Below are 19,742 nucleotides of genomic sequence, written 5' to 3'. Positions count from 1 at the left end.
TGACCTTTTCTGTATTGATCAGTGCTAGTTATCAAACTTGTTTTGATAAAAGTAAGAATATTAAACCTTCCTACTGTGTAGCTAAAGAACAATTTCTTACAGTATGTAATACTTCGGGGAAAGTTTATCAGTAATTGCACTTTTCACATAAATGATAGGAAAGAAAGTTGCTTAAATACAATATTTTTTCTGTTGTATTTTAAATCCTTTCCGTTTGTATATGAAACAAAAAATTTCTCTCATTTTGCTTCTTTTTTTTCTTAGATTTGAAATTCCAGAGCCAGAACCTACTGAAGCAGATAAATTGGCAGTAGAGAAAGGCGAACAGCCAATCAGTGCAGACCTTAAAAGGTTTCGCAAGGAATATGTCCAACCAGTACAACTTAGGTTTGGCCTGAATATTTTATTTTTTATGTGCTGTTCAATTTTCAATATACAGTTAACACCAGGATACCTATTAAGTAAAAATTATAAAATTTTATGTGAGTGTGCCTACTGTCAACTTTGCTCCTCCTCCTTTGTGATCATCTAGTGATTCTGGGCTATTTTATAGTTTATGATATTTATGGAATCTATAGCTCTTTCCCCATTATTCTCACACAAAACATAGACATTTATTACTTCATCTAAAAAATCATTTCAGCAATTTCTAAAAATGTTAATTGATAATAGCAGCTGCTAGCTGTTAGGTACTCTCTGTATACCTAAATGCCTTATCGTTTTTATCTCATCCTCATAACACAGTTACTACTTTATATATGAAAGAAATTGAAACTTATATGAGGAAATTGAAACTTAGCAAGATAAAGTAATTTGAGATAGGTCATATAAAGAGAACAGCAGGACAGGTTTCAGACTCCATTCTGACTTCTTAAGCCCGTGTTCGTTTTTTATACCACTGAGATTGGAAATTGGAAGCTCCTTTGACTAGCTTTCTTTACAATCCCTAATTGTACATGATCTAAATATTTTTTTCTTTGTAAATATTAAGATTCCTTGATTATTGCTAACTAATAAATTACAACTTTGGAACTGAGTATATGATTTATTTTCCAGGATAATTGCCACAAATGAATGTAGTTTCAGAGAAATGATAGAGTTCCCAGCTACATGACTCTCAGCCAAAACTTTAAAAAATTTAAGGGGTACCTGGCTGGCTCAGTCAGAGCATGCGACTCTTGATTTTGGGGTTGTGAATTTGAGCTCTGTGTTCGGTAATAATAGTTATGTATTCTATTTTAAATGTTTAAATGGCTTTAAAAAATATATCCCTATATAATTTGAGCAATAGCTAAGATTAGCTAGGGGAAGCCATCTTGGAAGAGGTAAATCTGAGTGCCCCTAAAGGGTGTATAGGATTTAGGTAGGCAGAAAATGACCATAGGTATTCAAGGTCCTGGGAAATAGTATGAACAAAGGCAAGAAGACAAAAGTGAGAATGGTGTGCAGACAAAATAAGTAAGGAAACTGACTCAACAGAAATGAAGACAATGTATTGCAAGAAGTAGTAGATGGTATTAACTATATGGAATGAATGGGGTGGAATTCAAGATGGCCTTGAAATACAAGCCAAGTTTTTAAAACAGTCCTACAAACATTAAAGGATTTTTAGCAATGATGGTAATTTTTATAACGATTGTAACATTTCTATTGTTGTATTGCAAAATTTTTAACATATGAAATTTGAGAGAATTTTACAGTGAGAGTTCATACATCCACCACCTAGATCTACTGTTAATTTTGCTATATTTATTTTATCACATATATATTTATTCTTCTTTTGGTCCATTGATCGTTAAATTTAGGGGATGTATTTCAAAGTACACTTCTTAAATACTTCAATTTGTATATCATTAAAAGTGCATTATTTGTTTATTGTACTTTTGCATCTTTTTTTTAAGTTTATTTAGAGAGTGAGTACATGTGCATACATATGCACACACATGAGTGGAAGAGGGGTAGGAGAGAAGAGGAGAGAGAATCCCAAGCAGGCTCTGAGCTGTCAGCACAGAGCCTGATGTGGGGCTTGATTTCATAAGCTAAGATTCAGACCTGAGTCAAAATCGAGTTGGTTGCTCAACCAGTTGCCCCCCAGTAGCCCCAAAACAATCACATCTTAAATGTACTTTGGTTGAATTTTAACAAATACATACATCTCTATAATCCAAACTCCTTTCAAGATATAAATGTTCCCATCACCTCAGAAAGTTTCCTCATGCCCATTCTAATCAATTTTTGTCCTCATTGCCCAAAGCCCTATTCATCTTCCTCCACAGATTGGTTTTACCTGTTTTAGAATTTCATATAAACGGATTCTTATGTACTCTTTTGTGTCTGACATTTTTCACTCATCATGCTTCTGAGCATGTTTTTGCTTGTGTCAGTAGTTTCTTCTGTTTTATTGCTAAGGTAGCAATATGAATATACCACAATTTTTTTTCCCACTGAAGGACACCTGGGTTCTTTTCAGTTTTTTATTACTATGAATAAAGCTGCTATGAACTTTATTTTATTTTATTTTTTTTTTTCAACTTTTTTTTTTAATTTACTTTTGGGACAGAGAGAGACAGAGCATGAACGGGGGAGGGGCAGAGAGAGAGGGAGACACAGAATCGGAAACAGGCTCCAGGCTCCGAGCCATCAGCCCAGAGTCTGACGCGGGGCTCGAACTCACAGACCGCGAGATCGTGACCTGGCTGAAGTCGGACGCTTAACTGACTGCGCCACCCAGGCGCCCCGAACTTTATTTTATAAATCTTTTGTGAATATATTTTTTCATATGTCTTGGGTAAATAACTCAGAGTGGAGTGGCTAGCTTTGTAGAGTATTTATATTTTTGGTTTTAAAAGAAACTGCCGAATCTTTCCCCAAAGTGATTGTTCTTTATTACACTCTTACCACCAATGTATGAGAGTTCCAGTTGCTCCATATCCTCACCAACATTTAGTTATGTCAGTCTTTATATTTTAGCTGAACTGGTGGGGTATAGTGGTATGTCTTTGTAGTTTTAATTTGCATTTTTCTTTTTTTTAATTTTTTTTTACATTTATTTATATTTGAAAGACAGAGCACTAGTGGGGGAGGGGCAGACAGAGAGGGAGATACAGAATCTGAAGCAGGCTCCAGGCTCTAAGCTTTCAGCACAGAGCCTGATGCAGGGCTCGAACTCACGAGCTGTGAGATCATGACCCAGTTGGAAGTCAGACGCTTAACTGAGTGAGCCACCCAGGTGCCCCATCTGTTTACATTTTCTTAATAATGTCTTTTGGTCAATGGAAGTTTTTAATTTTGATGAAGTCTAATTATGAGATTTTTTTTCCTGTACATGATACTAATTTTAAAATTACATTAGCTGCTGTAGAAATTATGAAGGACAGAAATTGGCAACAGATTGACCTAAGTGTGAACTAGAAGTTAACAGTTTTGTTTCTTTGAAATATTTTCTTTTTTTTTTTTTTTTTTTTTTTTTTTTTTATTTATTTTTGGGACAGAGAGAGACAGAGCATGAACGGGGGAGGGGCAGAGAGAGAGGGAGACACAGAATCGGAAACAGGCTCCAGGCTCCGAGCCATCAGCCCGGAGCCTGACGCGGGGCTTGAACTCACGGACCGCGAGATCGTGACCTGGCTGAAGTCGGACGCTTAACCGACTGCGCCACCCAGGCGCCCCTCTTTGAAATATTTTCTAAGCCACCGAGTCTACCAGGCACACAGTAACTTAAGATTGTTTAATTATAGATAACATGACAGAGATTGGGAATTTAAAGTTTTTTCTTAGCCTGGGAGAAAAACTAAAGTCGGGTGGGGTTGGGCGGGAGGGAAGCTAACCTACAAATGGTCATTTTTTTAAATAATGAAGAAAAAATTCTAAAGTAATTAATTTACACTATCATTATGTAGTGTTGTATTTGTTATATATAATGTTATATTTATACAGATAGATTAAATCTCTGTTTGCAAGGTTGTAAGAGTCATTTTTGAGGTACTACAAAACAAAACAGCTCTGTCAGAAATATTTTTATCTTGACATAAAATAAGGAAATGTGGGCATAACTGTAGATAACAGAAGTCTGATGATAGCACTTGAGTTTAGAAACAAATACACTAATCTTATTTGATTTGCCATGTTATGTGAAAAATATATCAATTTAGATCTTTAAAAAAATCCTTTTCAATTTAAGAATTTAAAATAGTGTTTGTACTGTACAGAAGATGAATTTTCTACATATCTATAAAGAAAAGTTACTTTTCCTAAGCATAAAGGGGTGGTTTAATATGGAAACTGCAATTTTTATGCTTATAAATATTTTTAAAGTATAATTTTAAAACAATAAATTAGTCTTGAGACCGGTTTTCACATCATTGAAGTACTTAAGGTTTTAACTAAATACAAAATAGAGACTCTGAGTGTTATATTGGCCCTTGTATATAAAGTTGTCACTATGATATTAGAGAAGTAGAAGAAGCTTAGGTTTTGCTAAAATGTGTTTCTTTCCATTTTTTTTTAGGATCTTAAATGTGTTTCGGCACTGGGTTGAACATCATTTTTATGACTTTGAAAGAGATTTGGAGTTGCTTGAGAGACTAGAATCCTTCATTTCAAGTGTAAGAGGTATATTATTTAAAGGTTTGATTGAATCTTATGTTGCACATGAGTTGATTTTTAAATTTGACTTTTAAATAAGCTAAACTATTTTATGTATTTTAACAGTTGAAATAACATTTGGTATGGTTTATAGACTCTAAGGAACTCACATGTTAGAGCCACTGGAAGTCTGAGAACCTTACCTTTTCAAGTTTTTTAGGAGAATCTTTCTTTAAAAGAAGTTATAAGTCTTCTTTAATAAACATTTAAAATTTTATCTCAAGGTTTCCATTCTTTCAACTAATTTTATCTATTTTCGTGTTCTCCTTAATCTTATTCTTTAGTTTTGAATGGTTAACAGCTTTTCAAAGTGTTATTTACTTCTTCTGGAAAAGTCTTTGTATATTTTTAGCACCCGAAAGATAGGACTTTCCTATCTGAAGTTTCAGAGCACAGCCCATGAAATTAAATTCTGCACCATGAACATTTAAGCAAATGTATATTATTGAATCAAGATCATTTATCTAACAGTATAAGGCATTAATTAAGAATAGTTTAAACCTAACTTCTCTCCTGCTTGTTTTTACTTAAGGGGGATTTTATTTAAAATAGAGACTGTGATTCCTTTGTTTCAGCTTTGAGATGTTTAAGATACATTATCATCATGTGTGCCTTGATACTTGTTTTTGGTAGTAAATTAATTTTTTATATTATTTTCTTAATGAGGACACTAAATTATATATGATCTAAGAAACTCCTAAAATACATATATGTAGGGGCACCTGGGTGGCTCAGTGGATTGAGCATCTGACTTTTGATTTTGGCTCGGGTCATGATCCCGGGGTCATGGGATCCAGTCCAGTGTTGGGCTCTGCATTAAGTGTGCAACCTGCTTAAGATTGTCTCTCTCTCCCTCTGTCCCTCTCCCCCACTCACACTCACTCTTTCTCTCTCTCTAAAATAAAAAAATAAAATACATATATGTATTAGAATAAAGCAAGTAAAGGGTTATGTTAATGTCTAAAGTTGATGTCGTAAGGCCTTTCTGAAGTAAGTTATACCACAGCATAACCAAATAGTGATGAGGGAAAGTTTCTTTTTATAAAAATATTTTAACTAATAAACGGAGAAGGAATGATAGAATTAGAATATTACTATTTTTCAACTCCCTAATAATATTGTAACAAGAGAAGTAACTGGACATTATATGCTGGCTGTTGGAACTATTCGTGCAAGTATTCATGTCAAAAAATTGATCCTATATCGTATCACATCTCTGTGTGTATGATTTACAGAAAAAAAAGGGAACAGAGATACCACAAAAACAATTGGAAAAATTCAGACTTGGGAAATACCACAAGGCAGATGGTTCCATTTTAACAAGTGAATTGCAAGCAAAAATGAGAGAGAAAAGGAGAGACTGTAGATTGATGAAAAGAGATTTGAGACACTGACTCAGTGCAATTTATAGTTCATGTTAAAACCCTATTTCAAAGAAACCAACTATTAGAAAGCATTTATGAGAGAATCAGGGAAATCTGAGCACTAATTAGATTTGATGATATTAAGTTATTGTCATTTTTATATATGATAATGGTATTGTGGTCATTTAAAAAAAGTGTTTAATTTTTTAGATACATACTTAAATACAAATGAAATAATATGATATACTTGTTTCACAATAACATGGGGGGTGGAGGGAGGGCATGAGTGGGGTTAGATGAAACCAAAATTGGCCATGAGTTGATAATTATTGAAGCTGGGTGAAGATCAGAGATTATACAAAGATTTGCAGTCAGTCTGTCAAGTAAAAGGTATTTTTTTATTTGTACTCTGCAACACAAACATAGGGAAAGCTATGAAGAAGTGGGTAGAGTCAATTGCTAAGATCATCAAGAGGAAGAAACAAGCTCAGGCAAATGGAATAAGCCATAATATTACCTTTGAGAGTCCACCTCCGCCAATTGAATGGCATATTAGCAGACCAGGACAGTTTGAAACATTTGATCTTATGACACTTCATCCAATAGAAATTGCACGTCAGCTGACACTTTTGGAATCTGATCTCTACAGGTAAACAATTAATGTTCATTTGCTGCTGTTTTCAAGAATCTTAAACATACCTCTGTCTATTTTCAGAACATTTTGCAAATTATTTATGAATGCTTAAAAATGCCTCATGTCGGGGTGCCTAGGTGGCTCAGTTGGTTGAGCATCCGACTTCGGCTTAGGTCATGATCTCACGGTTCATGGGTTCGAGCCCCGTGTCAGGCTCTGTGCTGATGGCTCAGGGCCTGAAGCCTGCTTTGGATTCTGTGTCTCCCTCTCTCTCTGCCCCTCCCCTGCTCACACTCTGTCTCTCTCTCAAAAATAAATAAAGATTAAAAGAAATTTTTTTTTAAAAAATGCCTCATGTCTTCTTGTGGGCTTGGAGGAAAGCTCACAGCACAGTTTTTAACTACAATTTTTTTCTATAGATAAAAGTCTTATATTGCTGTTTAGGCCTAGAGTAGGTCCTATAAATCCTTCACTAGAGTAGTGGTGGAGAGAAACTATGCAGCAGAATAGCAACACTTTCAAAGCAGTCACCCAGCTTCTGCTCCTGATACTTTATCAGATTGCTTTAGTTGGAGTTGGTTCAGCTAAATCAGTCAGTATGGATTGGTAGACTCTTAAAGGCAGCTGAGTAAATAGAATATTGAGTGAGACAAGCTTTATTTTCTTTTTTCAGGTTCTACATAATCAAAATTTTAATTTGGAGTTTGAGTTAGGTTTGCTAGGCAATTGAATAACAAAATTTTTAGAAGAATAAAGATTCCATTATTTTTTGAAAGGAGTCTTAAGTATTTCAGCTGTTTGAAGTCAGTATTAACTTAAGGGGCGTCTGGGTGGTTCAGTTGGTTAAACATCTGACTTCAGCTCAGGTTATGATCTCACGCACAGCTTGTGAGTTCGAGCCCCATGTTGGGCTCTGCTGTCAACACAGAGCCCACTTCAGATCCTCTGTCCTCCCTCTGCCCCTCTATTTAAGTTAAAAATTCATATTAACTTTAAAGAAAAGTTATTAAGTGTGATGATGACCCATGCTTAAAACTTCTGAACCACTTTCTTTCATTTTTGAAATTCGTTAGAAATGTGCTTGGCTGTTTACTTTGATCTGTATCCCATCATGTCTTTACTTGTAAAACACTTCCTGCCATTACCCTGTATCCATGCAGATCACCCGTTCACAACCTAACCTTTACAGTTTCATGGTTTCATCACTTCCAATGTCATTCTCCACTCCAAATCAAAACACCTCTCGTGGTCATATTCCATATCTTGTTATCACTCCAAATCATTCTTATTTCAAAATTACTAATTCAAGCAGCTTCTAACTATAGTCTTCTCTCCTTTCAGCTTGCTTTTATCAGCTTCTTCCTCTACCATCTTTTTTTAAACCACTGTCCCTTTCCCATTACATTAGCCCTATTCTGTCTTCTTCCTAATTTAAGCTTTCTTCTTTCATTTACAACCCAGGCTCCTATGAAGAGTACAGGCCTTGCAGGTAACTGCATCCTCCCCCAACTCTGTCAAAAAATGACCTCCCACCACTATCATTCCATCAAAAACTTTTCTGCATTTAGGAATCCCTTCCAAAATACAAATACCTTTAAGAAGTTATCCTGGTTGGCAGCCATTTTTTTTTTAAAGGGAAAAGCAAGAATATACAAAATTTAGTGCTAATGGAGAATGTAGGAAGGCAGCAGAGATAAAAACTTTCCTTCTTTAGAATTGGGCTTCTGGTTCGCCCTGGCTGTGCCATTCAGAATTTAGCACACACATCAGAAGTTGTCAACATCTGATTCAGAGTGTTGTGTTGTATTTTAACTAATTTGGAGTTCAGGTTGTTTTTTGCTTTTGTAAAGGTAGGAATGAGGGACTTGTTACATGAGATTAAAAAGCAAATAGTACTATATCAAGTTTTTCCTCATAAAGTAACTGTTACATGAGTGGACATCAGAAACAAAACAAAAACACTTAGCTCTATGTGGACCTGCCTTCAGAACACAGAAAATAGGTTTGTTAAGTGATATGTGTATTATGGATTAAGACTAACATGTAAAACGTTGACACTGTAAACTGAATTTCTGGTGAAATAATAGAACCACATAAGAAAGCTTATTTTAAAAACTGTTAGCAAGTATCCATGTATACTTGAATCTACTGATTAAAAACCTTTTTTTAATTAATTAATAGCCAGTCTGTAGGACATTGATGGGTATGCCACTGGTCAATTTTTTAAATATGTAATCCTGACTGACTGTATACAATGATTTAATCTGCTTTTATGTCCGGTTTTTTAATGAAGTAATTCAAGTATTTTTAAAAAATGTAGAAAATTACATAAGGAGGGCTCATGAACAACAAAAGCATCACAAAAATGAAATCCTTACACTAATTCCTCTCAATTCCATTCCTCTTCTTTCTCCCAATAACCACTATCCTTTATTTGGTGTTTATTGTTCTTATGTATGTCTTTATAATTTATAGACATACACACATTGATCAACAGTATATAATATTGTTTTGCAGATTTAAAATAGTTTATACTTATGTATCATTCTGCAACATATTTTGCACTTAAATTGTTTCTGGTATTCAAGTTGGTGAATATAGCTCTAGTTTGCTTATTCTAATTACTGTGTGATATTCCATTATATGAATGCTCCATAATTTATCTAGTCTCTTGATGATGAACCTCTAGGTTGTTTGTGATTTTTCACTCTTGGAAATAATGACTGCTTCACTGAATATTCTTATTCATGTTTTTTTATAACCTGGTGTATCTAGAATATATACCTAGATAGAATTGTGGGGTAATTGAATATGTATATCTTCAGTATTTTGAGAAATTGCTAAATTTATTTACAAGGTGATTGTTATAGTTTTCACTTGCACATTAGTGTTGGAAAGGTGCTGTTTTTTTCACATCTTTACCCATTTGGTATCATTAGACTTTTGTTAGTCTGACAGGAGTGAAATGGCATTTTGTTGTGGTTTAATGTTCTTCTCCCTGAATAAGAGATAAAATTTTTTTTCATGTTTATGTGACTATTTGGGTCCAGTCCTCTGTGATTTAAACCTGTTTATATGTTTGTCCATCTATCTTTTGGGTTGTCTTTTCCTTACTAAGTTTTAGGAGATCTTTAAATAATTTTGATACTAATCATTTGTAAGTTAAGTTGGATTGATTTTTGGTTCCACAGGAAAGTCCAGCCTTCTGAACTTGTAGGGAGTGTGTGGACCAAAGAAGATAAAGAAATAAATTCTCCAAATTTATTAAAAATGATTCGCCATACCACAAATCTCACCCTCTGGTTTGAAAAGTGAGTGTTTACTTATTCTGTCTTATTACTTCTTAATAATCATAATAGAAGTCATCTATAAGCTTAAACTCTGGCTAAAAATACATTTCTTCTTTTCTGCATGAGGCGAGGAAATTGCATAATTGCATTTTAAGCCATGATTTTTTTTATTTTTATTTTTTTGGTCAGGTGCATTGTGGAAGCAGAAAATTTTGAGGAACGGGTGGCAGTACTAAGTAGAATTATAGAAATTCTGCAAGTTTTTCAAGATTTGAATAATTTCAATGGTGTACTGGAGATAGTCAGTGCAGTAAATTCAGTGTCAGTGTACAGACTAGACCATACTTTTGAGGTAAGTTTTAGGCTTAAATATTTTATCTTTTTTGGGGGGGAGATACAATTGATGTAAAAGACACTGCTTCTACCACCAGTAGTTTTGAATGAATCCTTTATAGATCATCTTATTCCCTTAAATGTATCAGTATACACCGGTAAGCCTAGGATTCTTCAAGGAATGTGAGACTTGAGACTCTGTTTAATATGCTACTTAAATGTAATGAAGTTCCAAACGGATTTTTCCAGTGACACATCGATTGTTTCAAATAAATGACAAGCGTTTTAAACATAAGTATACAAATTACTTCAATTACCTTTAGTTTAATGTATACAGTCAAAGAAAGAGGAACATGGAGAGAAGTCTTTCTAAAACTTAAAATTTGGTTTTTTTAATTATATATAAGAGTACATGTTTAGTGTTTGTATAGAAAATTCAGAAGATACAGAAAGTATATGTTACAAAACACATACTCTTGGATCCAGAAATAAAAGCGCCAGACTGTGTGGTTAATGTACAAAGATGTAGTTTCTGCAGCATTAATTGTAGTAGCAGAAAACCACTAGTAGTAGTACTACTACTAGTAGTAGAAACAACCTGTATGTCCATAAATAGAATGACTTGAATACATTGTTCTACACCAACAGTGTAGAATACTATTCAGCTCTAGAAAAAAAGTGAGTAGGATCTGTGTATTGTCTTAAAATAATATTTGTAATATTACAGGGGAAAAACTTTAGAACAATGAGTATTATACGATTTCATTTTTATGTAACAAAACAGAGCAAACCCTAAACATGTTAATGGAATTGCATGAGCATTGAGAAGAGTATGGAAAGATACATACTCTTTTCTTAACATTGGTTCTTTCAGTTGGTTATGATTAGAGGGGAGTGGAAGGCAAACTGCTTCCGTGTATGTATTTTTCTATTTGGGTGTTTGCATTTTATTTATTTGTATGAATTTTTCATATATGAAGGATATTAACAGTTGATTATTGCCAAATATTCATCTATTTAATAGATTAATAATTTTAATTCTGACTTTGAAAAACTCTAAAGTGTAATGTATTTATTTTGAGAGGTTTAAGTTTTAGTCTCTTAATATTAGGTATAGAACAATATTTATAAAATATGTCTAAAGCTGAAAGAATAAAAATACAAACAACACCTGTATACCTGGTATCCAATTTAAGAACTCTCAATTCCATCTCCTTTTTCATCCGTTCAGAGCCAATTACCATTCTGAATTTTGTTGCTTATTATTTTCCTATAGTTTTATTATTTGTATCTCTAAACAATGTACTATTTCATTTTGCATGTTTCTTAATTATATATGAATATAGTTTTTCAAATGCTTTTTTTATGCAACATTATCTTCCTAAAATTCATCCAGGTTGGGGCACCTGAGTGGCACAGTCATTTATGCATCCAACTCTTGATCTTGGCTCAGGTCAAGATCTCACGGTTCGTGAGATAGAGCCCCGCATCAGGCTCTGTGTTGATAGTGTGGAACCTGCTTGGGATTCTTTCTCTCCCTCTCTCTCTGCCCCTACCCTGCTCACGCTCTCTTTTTCTCTCTTTCCAAATAAATAAACTTAAAAAAAAATTCATCCAGGTTGTTTCTTGCTGCTATAGTTCATTCTTTTTCATAGCTGTATCATATTATAAGAATAAATTTACCAAACTTTATGTATTTATTCATTAGTTAATGGCCATTTGCACGTTTCCAGTGTGAAGCTATTATCAGTTATGGTGCCATGAACATTCTCTAAATAAATCCTAGTGCATGCATGCACAAATTTCTCTGTTATTTACCTAGAACTACTAGATGATAGGATATGGGTATCATTAGCTATACTAGAAGATGCCAAATTGTTTTCCCAAGTAATTGTACCGGTTTATACTCCCACCAGAAATGTGTGAGTTCTGGTTGTTTTACATTCTCACCAGTACTGACACTGTCAGTCCTTTTCATTTTCTAGTCTTGTGATTTTGGTTGATAAGCCCCTGATTTCTAATGAGTTTGAACCTCTTTTTAAACATTTATTGGTTCTTTGTATTTCTTCTTATGGAAATTTTTTGACTTTTTAATTGTTGAGTTTTTCTTTTGAATCTGTATCAGTTCTCTTATATACTGGAACTTAGTCTTTTGTCAGTTAGTGTGTGATAATATCTCTTGTCAGATCTTCCCTTTTCACCTTTTTTTAAATGTATTTTGATGAACAAAAGTTCTTAATGTAGTCAAATTTATTTATTTTGTCTTTTATAATTTGTGCTTTTGGGTGTCTTGTTTAATTGATCTTCCTCTAATATGTTAATGTTTTGTCTTTCACATTAAGTCCTTAATCCAGCTGAAGATAAGTTTTTATTACATTTTTTAAAATGTTTATTTATTTGGCGGGGGGGGGGGGGGGCGGAGAGAGAGAGAGAGAAAGAGAGAGCCTGAGTGGGGAAGGGGAAGAGATAGAGGGAGACATAGAAGCAAGCTCCAGGCTCTGAGCTGTCAGCATAGAGCCCCTTGTGGGGCTCAAACCCACCAGCAGCGAGATCATGACCTAAGCCAAAGTTGGACGCCTAACTGACTGAGCCACCCAGGTACACTGCCATAGCTGGAAATAAGTTTTCAGTATGGAGTGAGGTTGAAGTTAAATTTCATGTTTTGTTCCATATGGCTGGCTAGCCAGTTGCTTCCATACATTTATTGACAGTTTGATGGGAATTGCATTGGTTATATAAATTGCAGTTGGTTCAATTGATGAAGAACTGACAATTTTACAGTGAGTTTTCCAAACCATGATCATGTGTATCTCTCCATTTATTTATTCATTTAATAAAGTTTTATGGTTTTCTTCATGAAGATCTCATACCTTTTTGTTAGATTTATATTAGAATATTTTTTAATATCTTGTTTTCTTTATTGATGATATCTAAAAATGCAATTGATTTTTGCCTATTAGTTTTATATCCAGAAACTTTGCTAAATTCTCTGATTAATACTCTATATGTAGATTTATTTCTTCACAGACAGTTATTTCCTCTGTGAATACTGACAATTTTTCTTTTCATTTTCTAGAACTTTATTTTTCTTGTTCATGCTAGTTAGGGCTTCTGTATAGTACTGAATAAAAGTTAACAATGCAGTCACCTTTGCTTTTTCCTTAAGTTAAAGGAAATGCATTGAATAGTTTCTGTCAAGTATAAAGTTTGCCCTGTGTGTGTGTGTGTGTGTGTGTGTGTGTATACTTACAAGGTTAAAAATAAATTAATTTGTAACAAATGTAATAATGAAATATAAAAGAAATGACTCTGCTTACTTGCTTTACTAAATTTTCATTCAATTCTTCTCTCCCTCCCACACCCTTCTCCTCCTTAGCAAAATCTTACCCTTAACCCCAAAAGACCTTTCAGTAGAAAGTACAAAAACATTTGAATGCTTTGGGACTATATTTCTCTCCTATAGCTATAACTTGAAACTCTGGCTAATCAGAAATATAACTAATAAGGTCTTGGGAAGAATTTTTTATTGCTTAATCATCTAATTTACATCAAAAAAACTAAAAAGTTTTATATTTATAGATAAATCATTTCAGGCAAGTACAGAAAGAAATACTACACATCCTTAATTTAAAAAGTTATTTTTCAGATATTTGCAGAGTTTTATAAAATTCCAAACTCTGTGTTCATAAAATATGATTGAATTGTAAAAAACAAATTATATTCACTTTATATATTTTAAAGGCATTGCAGGAAAGAAAAAGGAGAATTTTGGATGAAGCTGTGGAATTAAGTCAAGATCACTTTAAAAAATATCTAGTAAAACTTAAGTCAATCAATCCACCTTGTGTGCCTTTTTTTGGTAAGTTACTAAATATAGATTTATGCTTACATTTTAGGTACAGTTTTTTGTAGCCAAGAAATACCAGCCTTTAAAGGCAGATTGTCCCAATTTTTATAACTGAGCATATCTCAGATAGTAGCTGTTCATATTGATAAATAAAACTTAAAGTCTCTACTTCCCTGTCTTTAACATAAGGTTATAAAAATTATCTCATAGAGTTGTTGTAAGGAGCTCTGTAGAGTCTTTCTATAAAAGCACTAATCCCATTCACTAGGGCTCCATCTTCATGATTTAAGCACTTCCTGAAGACCCCATCTCCTAATACTATCACATTGGGCATTAGGATTTCAACATAGGAATTTTGAACAAACATGTATGCCTGTGTATACACACACATACACAACCAGTTATGTTAACCAAAAACATCTCTAGCCAATCCTAAATATCCCCTATAGGAGAAAATTGTCCCCCCCATTGAGAGCTACTGATTTAAATGAACCCATAATTATGTATGAAAAAGGAGCTAAAAACTTTCTTACTATCCCAGAGTGAGGAATAATTCTTTTTCTATCTACATTATGGGCTTTGGGAAAACAGAGGATTAGTTTATAAATCTGTAGTCTTATCACCAGAATTGGCTTAAAATTTATTTATTGATCATTATTTAAGATCATTGGCATTAAATATTTATAATCAAATATTAAAATGGTTAGAACATATATAACACTTATAATTTAGACTTTGTGAATGAATCCTTTTATTTTAGGCTATTAGTCTAAGAAAGAAAGTAAGCCTTTTCTAAACCCTAATTTTCTTTTTATTTTTAATTCTTCCCATGTTAAAAAAATTCCTAATGTAAAATTGATTAATACGCCTATCAGAGACTTAACATTTTAGGGGTAGAATTGCTGGATTATAGGATGTCTTTCAACTTTATTAGAACAGTTGTTTTTTCAAATGGTTGATTAAGTAACAAATTTTATAACTTCAAATACTTTTTTTTACTAGGAATATATTTAACAAATATTCTGAAAACTGAAGAAGGGAATAATGATTTTTTAAAAAAGAAAGGGAAAGATTTAATCAATTTCAGTAAGAGGAGGAAAGTAGCTGAAATTACTGGAGAAATTCAGCAGTATCAGAATCAACCTTACTGTTTACGGATAGAACCAGAAATGAGGGTAAATATTTTCTTTGCTTATCCTTAAAAGAGAACATAATAAATCCTCTGCAGTCTGTAAGAAATATCATAACCACGCATTATGCCACCTATTTTACTTTAAAAATAATATAGTAAGTTAATAATTAATAGATAGAAGTAAATATTAGATGTTCTGTGCTAACAATATGCAGTAATTATTATTAGGTACTGGAGGCCTGGCTGGCTCAGTTGGAGCATGTGGCTTTTGATCTCAGGGTTGTAAGTTCGAGCCCCATAGTTGGGTGTAGAAATTACTTAAAAATAAAATCTTAAAAATACATATATTAGATAGTTTCTCATGAGAGTATTGCTTCTTTGTGCAATTGTTTCAAATAATACGTTCAAAAAATGAATGACGAAATGTAATGTAACTCTGATGTCCATGTAGTAAAGAGAAAGTCCGCTACTAGTGCTATCATTGATTGATAGCCATTTTAGATATTTTACATGTGCCAATGTAACATTAAGTAATTAATTTCTTCATAAGAACGCTGGGTTTAAAATAGGGGAAGAGGTTGGTTGTATGTATGCATAGCAAAAAATTATTTTTTTTTAAAATTCTATCAATTGATATTCTATTTTGAGCAGTGGTTCATAACATTGATTCTGTAGCACTATAAGATGTGGGATAGCGTCTAACTCATAGTAAATTATGATACTGTGTTTATGTTAAATGAATTTTATTGTGTTACACTTATTTGAAATTCAGAACAAATAATAGCTATTGGAATAAGTTCACCTGTCACATTAAAAATTGTGTTAAACTTTCAGACTTAATCTGCAGGTTAGGCATATTAAGTGAAAATGGCCACCATGACTCCCACCCTCCTAAATTATAAGATGGTAACTATTCTTTGTTCTGAGTTCAAAACAAAATACCCTAGTCCTAAGAAAGAATGACCTAGGGTACGCCATTATGAAAACATAGACAGATACCTGCTTTAAAGAAAATGATGCTGGTGGTCCCATATTTCATTCTCTTCCCTCAACATTAGGCCAGCCCTCTGTGATGTGCAACTTCATAGGTCTAAAGAAATATGTTCTTGAAGCCCAGATTAGAGTTTTGAATACATTTTCCCAGAGAAATAATGTTAAATTGTAGTTGGGTATATTTCAAATAGAACTTCTAACATTCATATCTCAGTAACTCCTAATAGTTTTTTGTGATCTGGTCTAGACTTCCTACCATCATTTATAGCATTCTTCTTGAAGATGTGGGAGCAAAGAATGCTTTCTTTATGATTAAGTCAAAGTAAATTTAAACATAGACAAAGTAGCTATTCACTTTTCAAGCCATAGTTAAGTGGTGTTTAAAAATAGAGCAAAGGGTGAGAAAATCAAGAATATTGCTATTATAACTTTATTAAAGTCTTTAAATTACTGTTGGTTCATATGATTTAATTTGGCTAACCTGAATATAAGAACAAGTTGATTCAATATTGTTAGAGTAATATAATTTTCTTGACATTGGCAGAAAGCCTGAAAATTGGAGAATTTTATATCAGAAATTCTAAAGCTCATTTTTCCTACCCTTAAAGTGAAAAACAATACTTATTTTTACATATGCTTCTAAACCACTTCAAAATTAAATAAAGTTAAATCTAATGATTTGCTTCTAAGGAATTTTTCAGAGGAAATCATCAGAAATGTACAGAAAACTATGCACAAGAAGTTAATAATAATAATACTAATTATTGTAATAACAAAGAATTAGACAGCACTGTTGTGGATAACTGCCTATGTGGAGATAAGTGAAATATATTTTGGAACATCCATATAATTAAAACACTAGAGCTAAAATTTGTGTTTTATAAATAAGCCACCAATAACTGTGGTGTGGTCCCAATTTTGCAAAATAACCCCCCAAAACTAATATATGTATACATGCATATATTCACACAGTAAAAACATTGGAACTATATTCTATTAGTAAAATGTTAACAGATCTCTGGTTAGTGAGATTGCTATTTATATTCCTTTTTGCCCTTTGCTAAATCATCTAAATTTCCTACCTAAAAACTTAAATTTAAGCTTAGAAAATGTTTTTCCTTAAAGACAAGAAAAGTTATTTTACTAGAGGTTAGCACAGATAAGTTTATAGTTATTCTTGAAATTACTTTTGAATTTGAATAGAACTTAATCCAACTCATCTTTTTTTTTCTCCCCAATTATCAAAAGTTTCATTGTGGGGCACCTGGCTGGCTCAGCATGCAACTCTTATTCTTGGAGGTGTGAGTTTGAGCCCCATATTGGGTGTAGAGATTACTTAAAATCTTTCTTTAAAAAAAAGTTTCATTGTGAATTTTAACTATAATTCTGTTCTAAATACTTTTATTTTATTTTATTACTTAAAAAAAAATTTTAATGTTTATATCTGAGAGAGAGAGAGACAGTGCAAGTCAGAGAGGGGCAGAGAGAGGGAGACAGAATCTGAAGCAAACTCCAGGCTCTGTGCTGTCAGCACAGAGCCCGACGCAGGGCTCCAACTCACGAGCCATGAAATCATGACCTGAGCTGAAGTCAAATGCTTACCTGACTGAGCGGCCCAGGTGCCCCTACATACTTTTATTTTGGAAAGAGAAAACGAGCGTGAGCCGGGGAGAGGCACAGAGTGGGAGAAACAGAGAAAGAGAGAGAGAATCCCAAGCAGGCTTCACGCTCGGTGCAGAGACCCTTATGGTTCAGGGCTCCATCCCACAACCCTGGGATCATGACCTGGCTGGAATCAATAGTCAGACATTCAACTGACTGAGCCACCCAGGAGCCCCCTAAACACTTTTGATAGCTTATTGGTGATAATCATCTTGTTGTTATACTGAATAGAAGTAATGTTAACTGAGGGATACTGAGCCATTAAGATGGTAATAAATGAAAATCTGTTCATCTTTATAGAAAATGAAGACTAGAATATACAGCTCCCATAGAAATTATACAACTTTATTTGAAAGGAGGGAGATTGGAACAATCTTGTGAACTCTAAGACATGATCCCTTAGTATGTTTAGAATTTTTTTTTGTTTTAAACTGGTGAAATGCATATTCCAAAAAGATCTAAAACATACTTACAGAAATTTGTTTAATTCCAGAGATTCTTTGAAAACCTTAACCCCATGGGAAGTGCTTCTGAAAAGGAGTTTACAGATTATTTGTTCAATAAGTCACTAGAAATTGAACCCCGAAACTGCAAACAGCCACCTCGATTTGTAAGTTCATTACAATTCTGGAAAAATTGTGGTTTTTAAAATTTTTTTGGAAAAATTGTTTTTTTACAACAGTTTTCAATATTTAATATAACACTACCGTTAAAATTCTAATTTACTTGAATAACTATTTTTCAGTTTTTTGTTTTACACTACTATACTATTTCTAAAGTTATATATATTGTGGGGGGGGCAATGTTATTAGCCTTTTGATAAAATCTGGTTTATCGTTCATCTTAGTAGGACTTACTTATCTGTCAGCTTTTAATCCTTTATAGTATAAGGGGGAAAGTTGTGAGAAAGTGAAAACCTAAAATGATAGGTAAGCTGAATGGAACAGGAAATGAAAAGACCTGGGAAAAGGAGTGAGCAAGTGTATCCCGGTTTTTCTGGCTTAACCATGACTCCTGTCGTTAGAGCACCATAGTCCGTTGTTGCCAGTGGAACAAACTTCGTGCTAAAAGTTGCTGCTACAGTTCCTAGTTATTCCTGGGTTTAGAGTGGCAACAGAAGTAGTGGAAGACCAATTCTAAGTAGTTGAACTGGAAGCAAAATGTGGGAGAAAGTAAAATCATTTATAACACACCTACTTTAAGCCAAGAAGTAAGCATAGTAGTTTCATGTTATCTCCTCTTGACAGCAATTGTAAATATAGATCTTATTCTCATTTTACAAATCTCAAAACTGAGGCTCAAAGAAGTTAAATAACTTTTTCAAGGCTGCAAAGCTAGATATTGGCACAGTTGAGATTTTAATTCAAGTTACTGGAATCTGAGTTACATGTTTTTTTATTAGGTTACCACTGTGAGAGTTTAAAAAGAGGGGTGGAAGTTGAGGGTAGGAGACAATGATAGCATTTTTGCCAAAGACTTTAAAGTGCCATCATAGAGGTTGGCAATTTACTGTTAGGAAGAAAAAAAAAAGACCTTTTTTTTCCCTGATGCACCTAACATATATTGCATATATTGTGTCTACAGTAAATATGTGTAAAATTGATATCAATGAATTGAAGAATTGAATTGTTTGGGGAGCAACAAGTTTTCACACAGATTTTCAACATTTTTATTTCTGCAGTATGAAAAGAGGTTTACTTGTATTCAAGTCCATCTTAAAATTAAGGCAATCAAATTCTGAAGTGTTCTACTAGAATGTTACAGGGTGTTTTGCAGATTGGGATTTGATTGTACTGTCTTAACTATATGATAAGAATTAATAAGGTTGTGCTAAGCCTTAAAA

General features: G+C 33.4%; 1 protein-coding gene across 4 annotated transcripts in view; it reads left to right on the top strand.

Annotated features, from left to right (window-relative positions):
* SOS2 (SOS Ras/Rho guanine nucleotide exchange factor 2) overlaps nt 1-19,742 on the top strand; it is a 92,211-nt gene that overhangs the window by 60,815 nt on the left and 11,654 nt on the right. For 3 of the 4 annotated variants that reach the window (XM_058738979.1, XM_058738978.1, XM_058738977.1), the window contains 8 exons: nt 265-387; nt 4,508-4,611; nt 6,435-6,657; nt 9,834-9,953; nt 10,122-10,284; nt 14,007-14,124; nt 15,115-15,287; nt 18,393-18,509. In XM_058738979.1, coding sequence (XP_058594962.1) covers nt 265-387; nt 4,508-4,611; nt 6,435-6,657; nt 9,834-9,953; nt 10,122-10,284; nt 14,007-14,124; nt 15,115-15,287; nt 18,393-18,509 — 1,141 coding nt within the window. The remainder of the gene's footprint in view (nt 1-264; nt 388-4,507; nt 4,612-6,434; nt 6,658-9,833; nt 9,954-10,121; nt 10,285-14,006; nt 14,125-15,114; nt 15,288-18,392; nt 18,510-19,742) is intronic. The other variant, XM_058738980.1, reaches the window with a different exon arrangement.

The sequence above is a fragment of the Neofelis nebulosa genome, chromosome 7, assembly GCF_028018385.1.
Source record: "Neofelis nebulosa isolate mNeoNeb1 chromosome 7, mNeoNeb1.pri, whole genome shotgun sequence".
In the NCBI taxonomy this organism is placed as follows: Eukaryota; Metazoa; Chordata; class Mammalia; order Carnivora; family Felidae; genus Neofelis; species Neofelis nebulosa.
The sequence above is the reverse complement of the archived record's forward strand: the minus strand, read 5'-3'. Positions and strand labels throughout refer to the sequence as shown.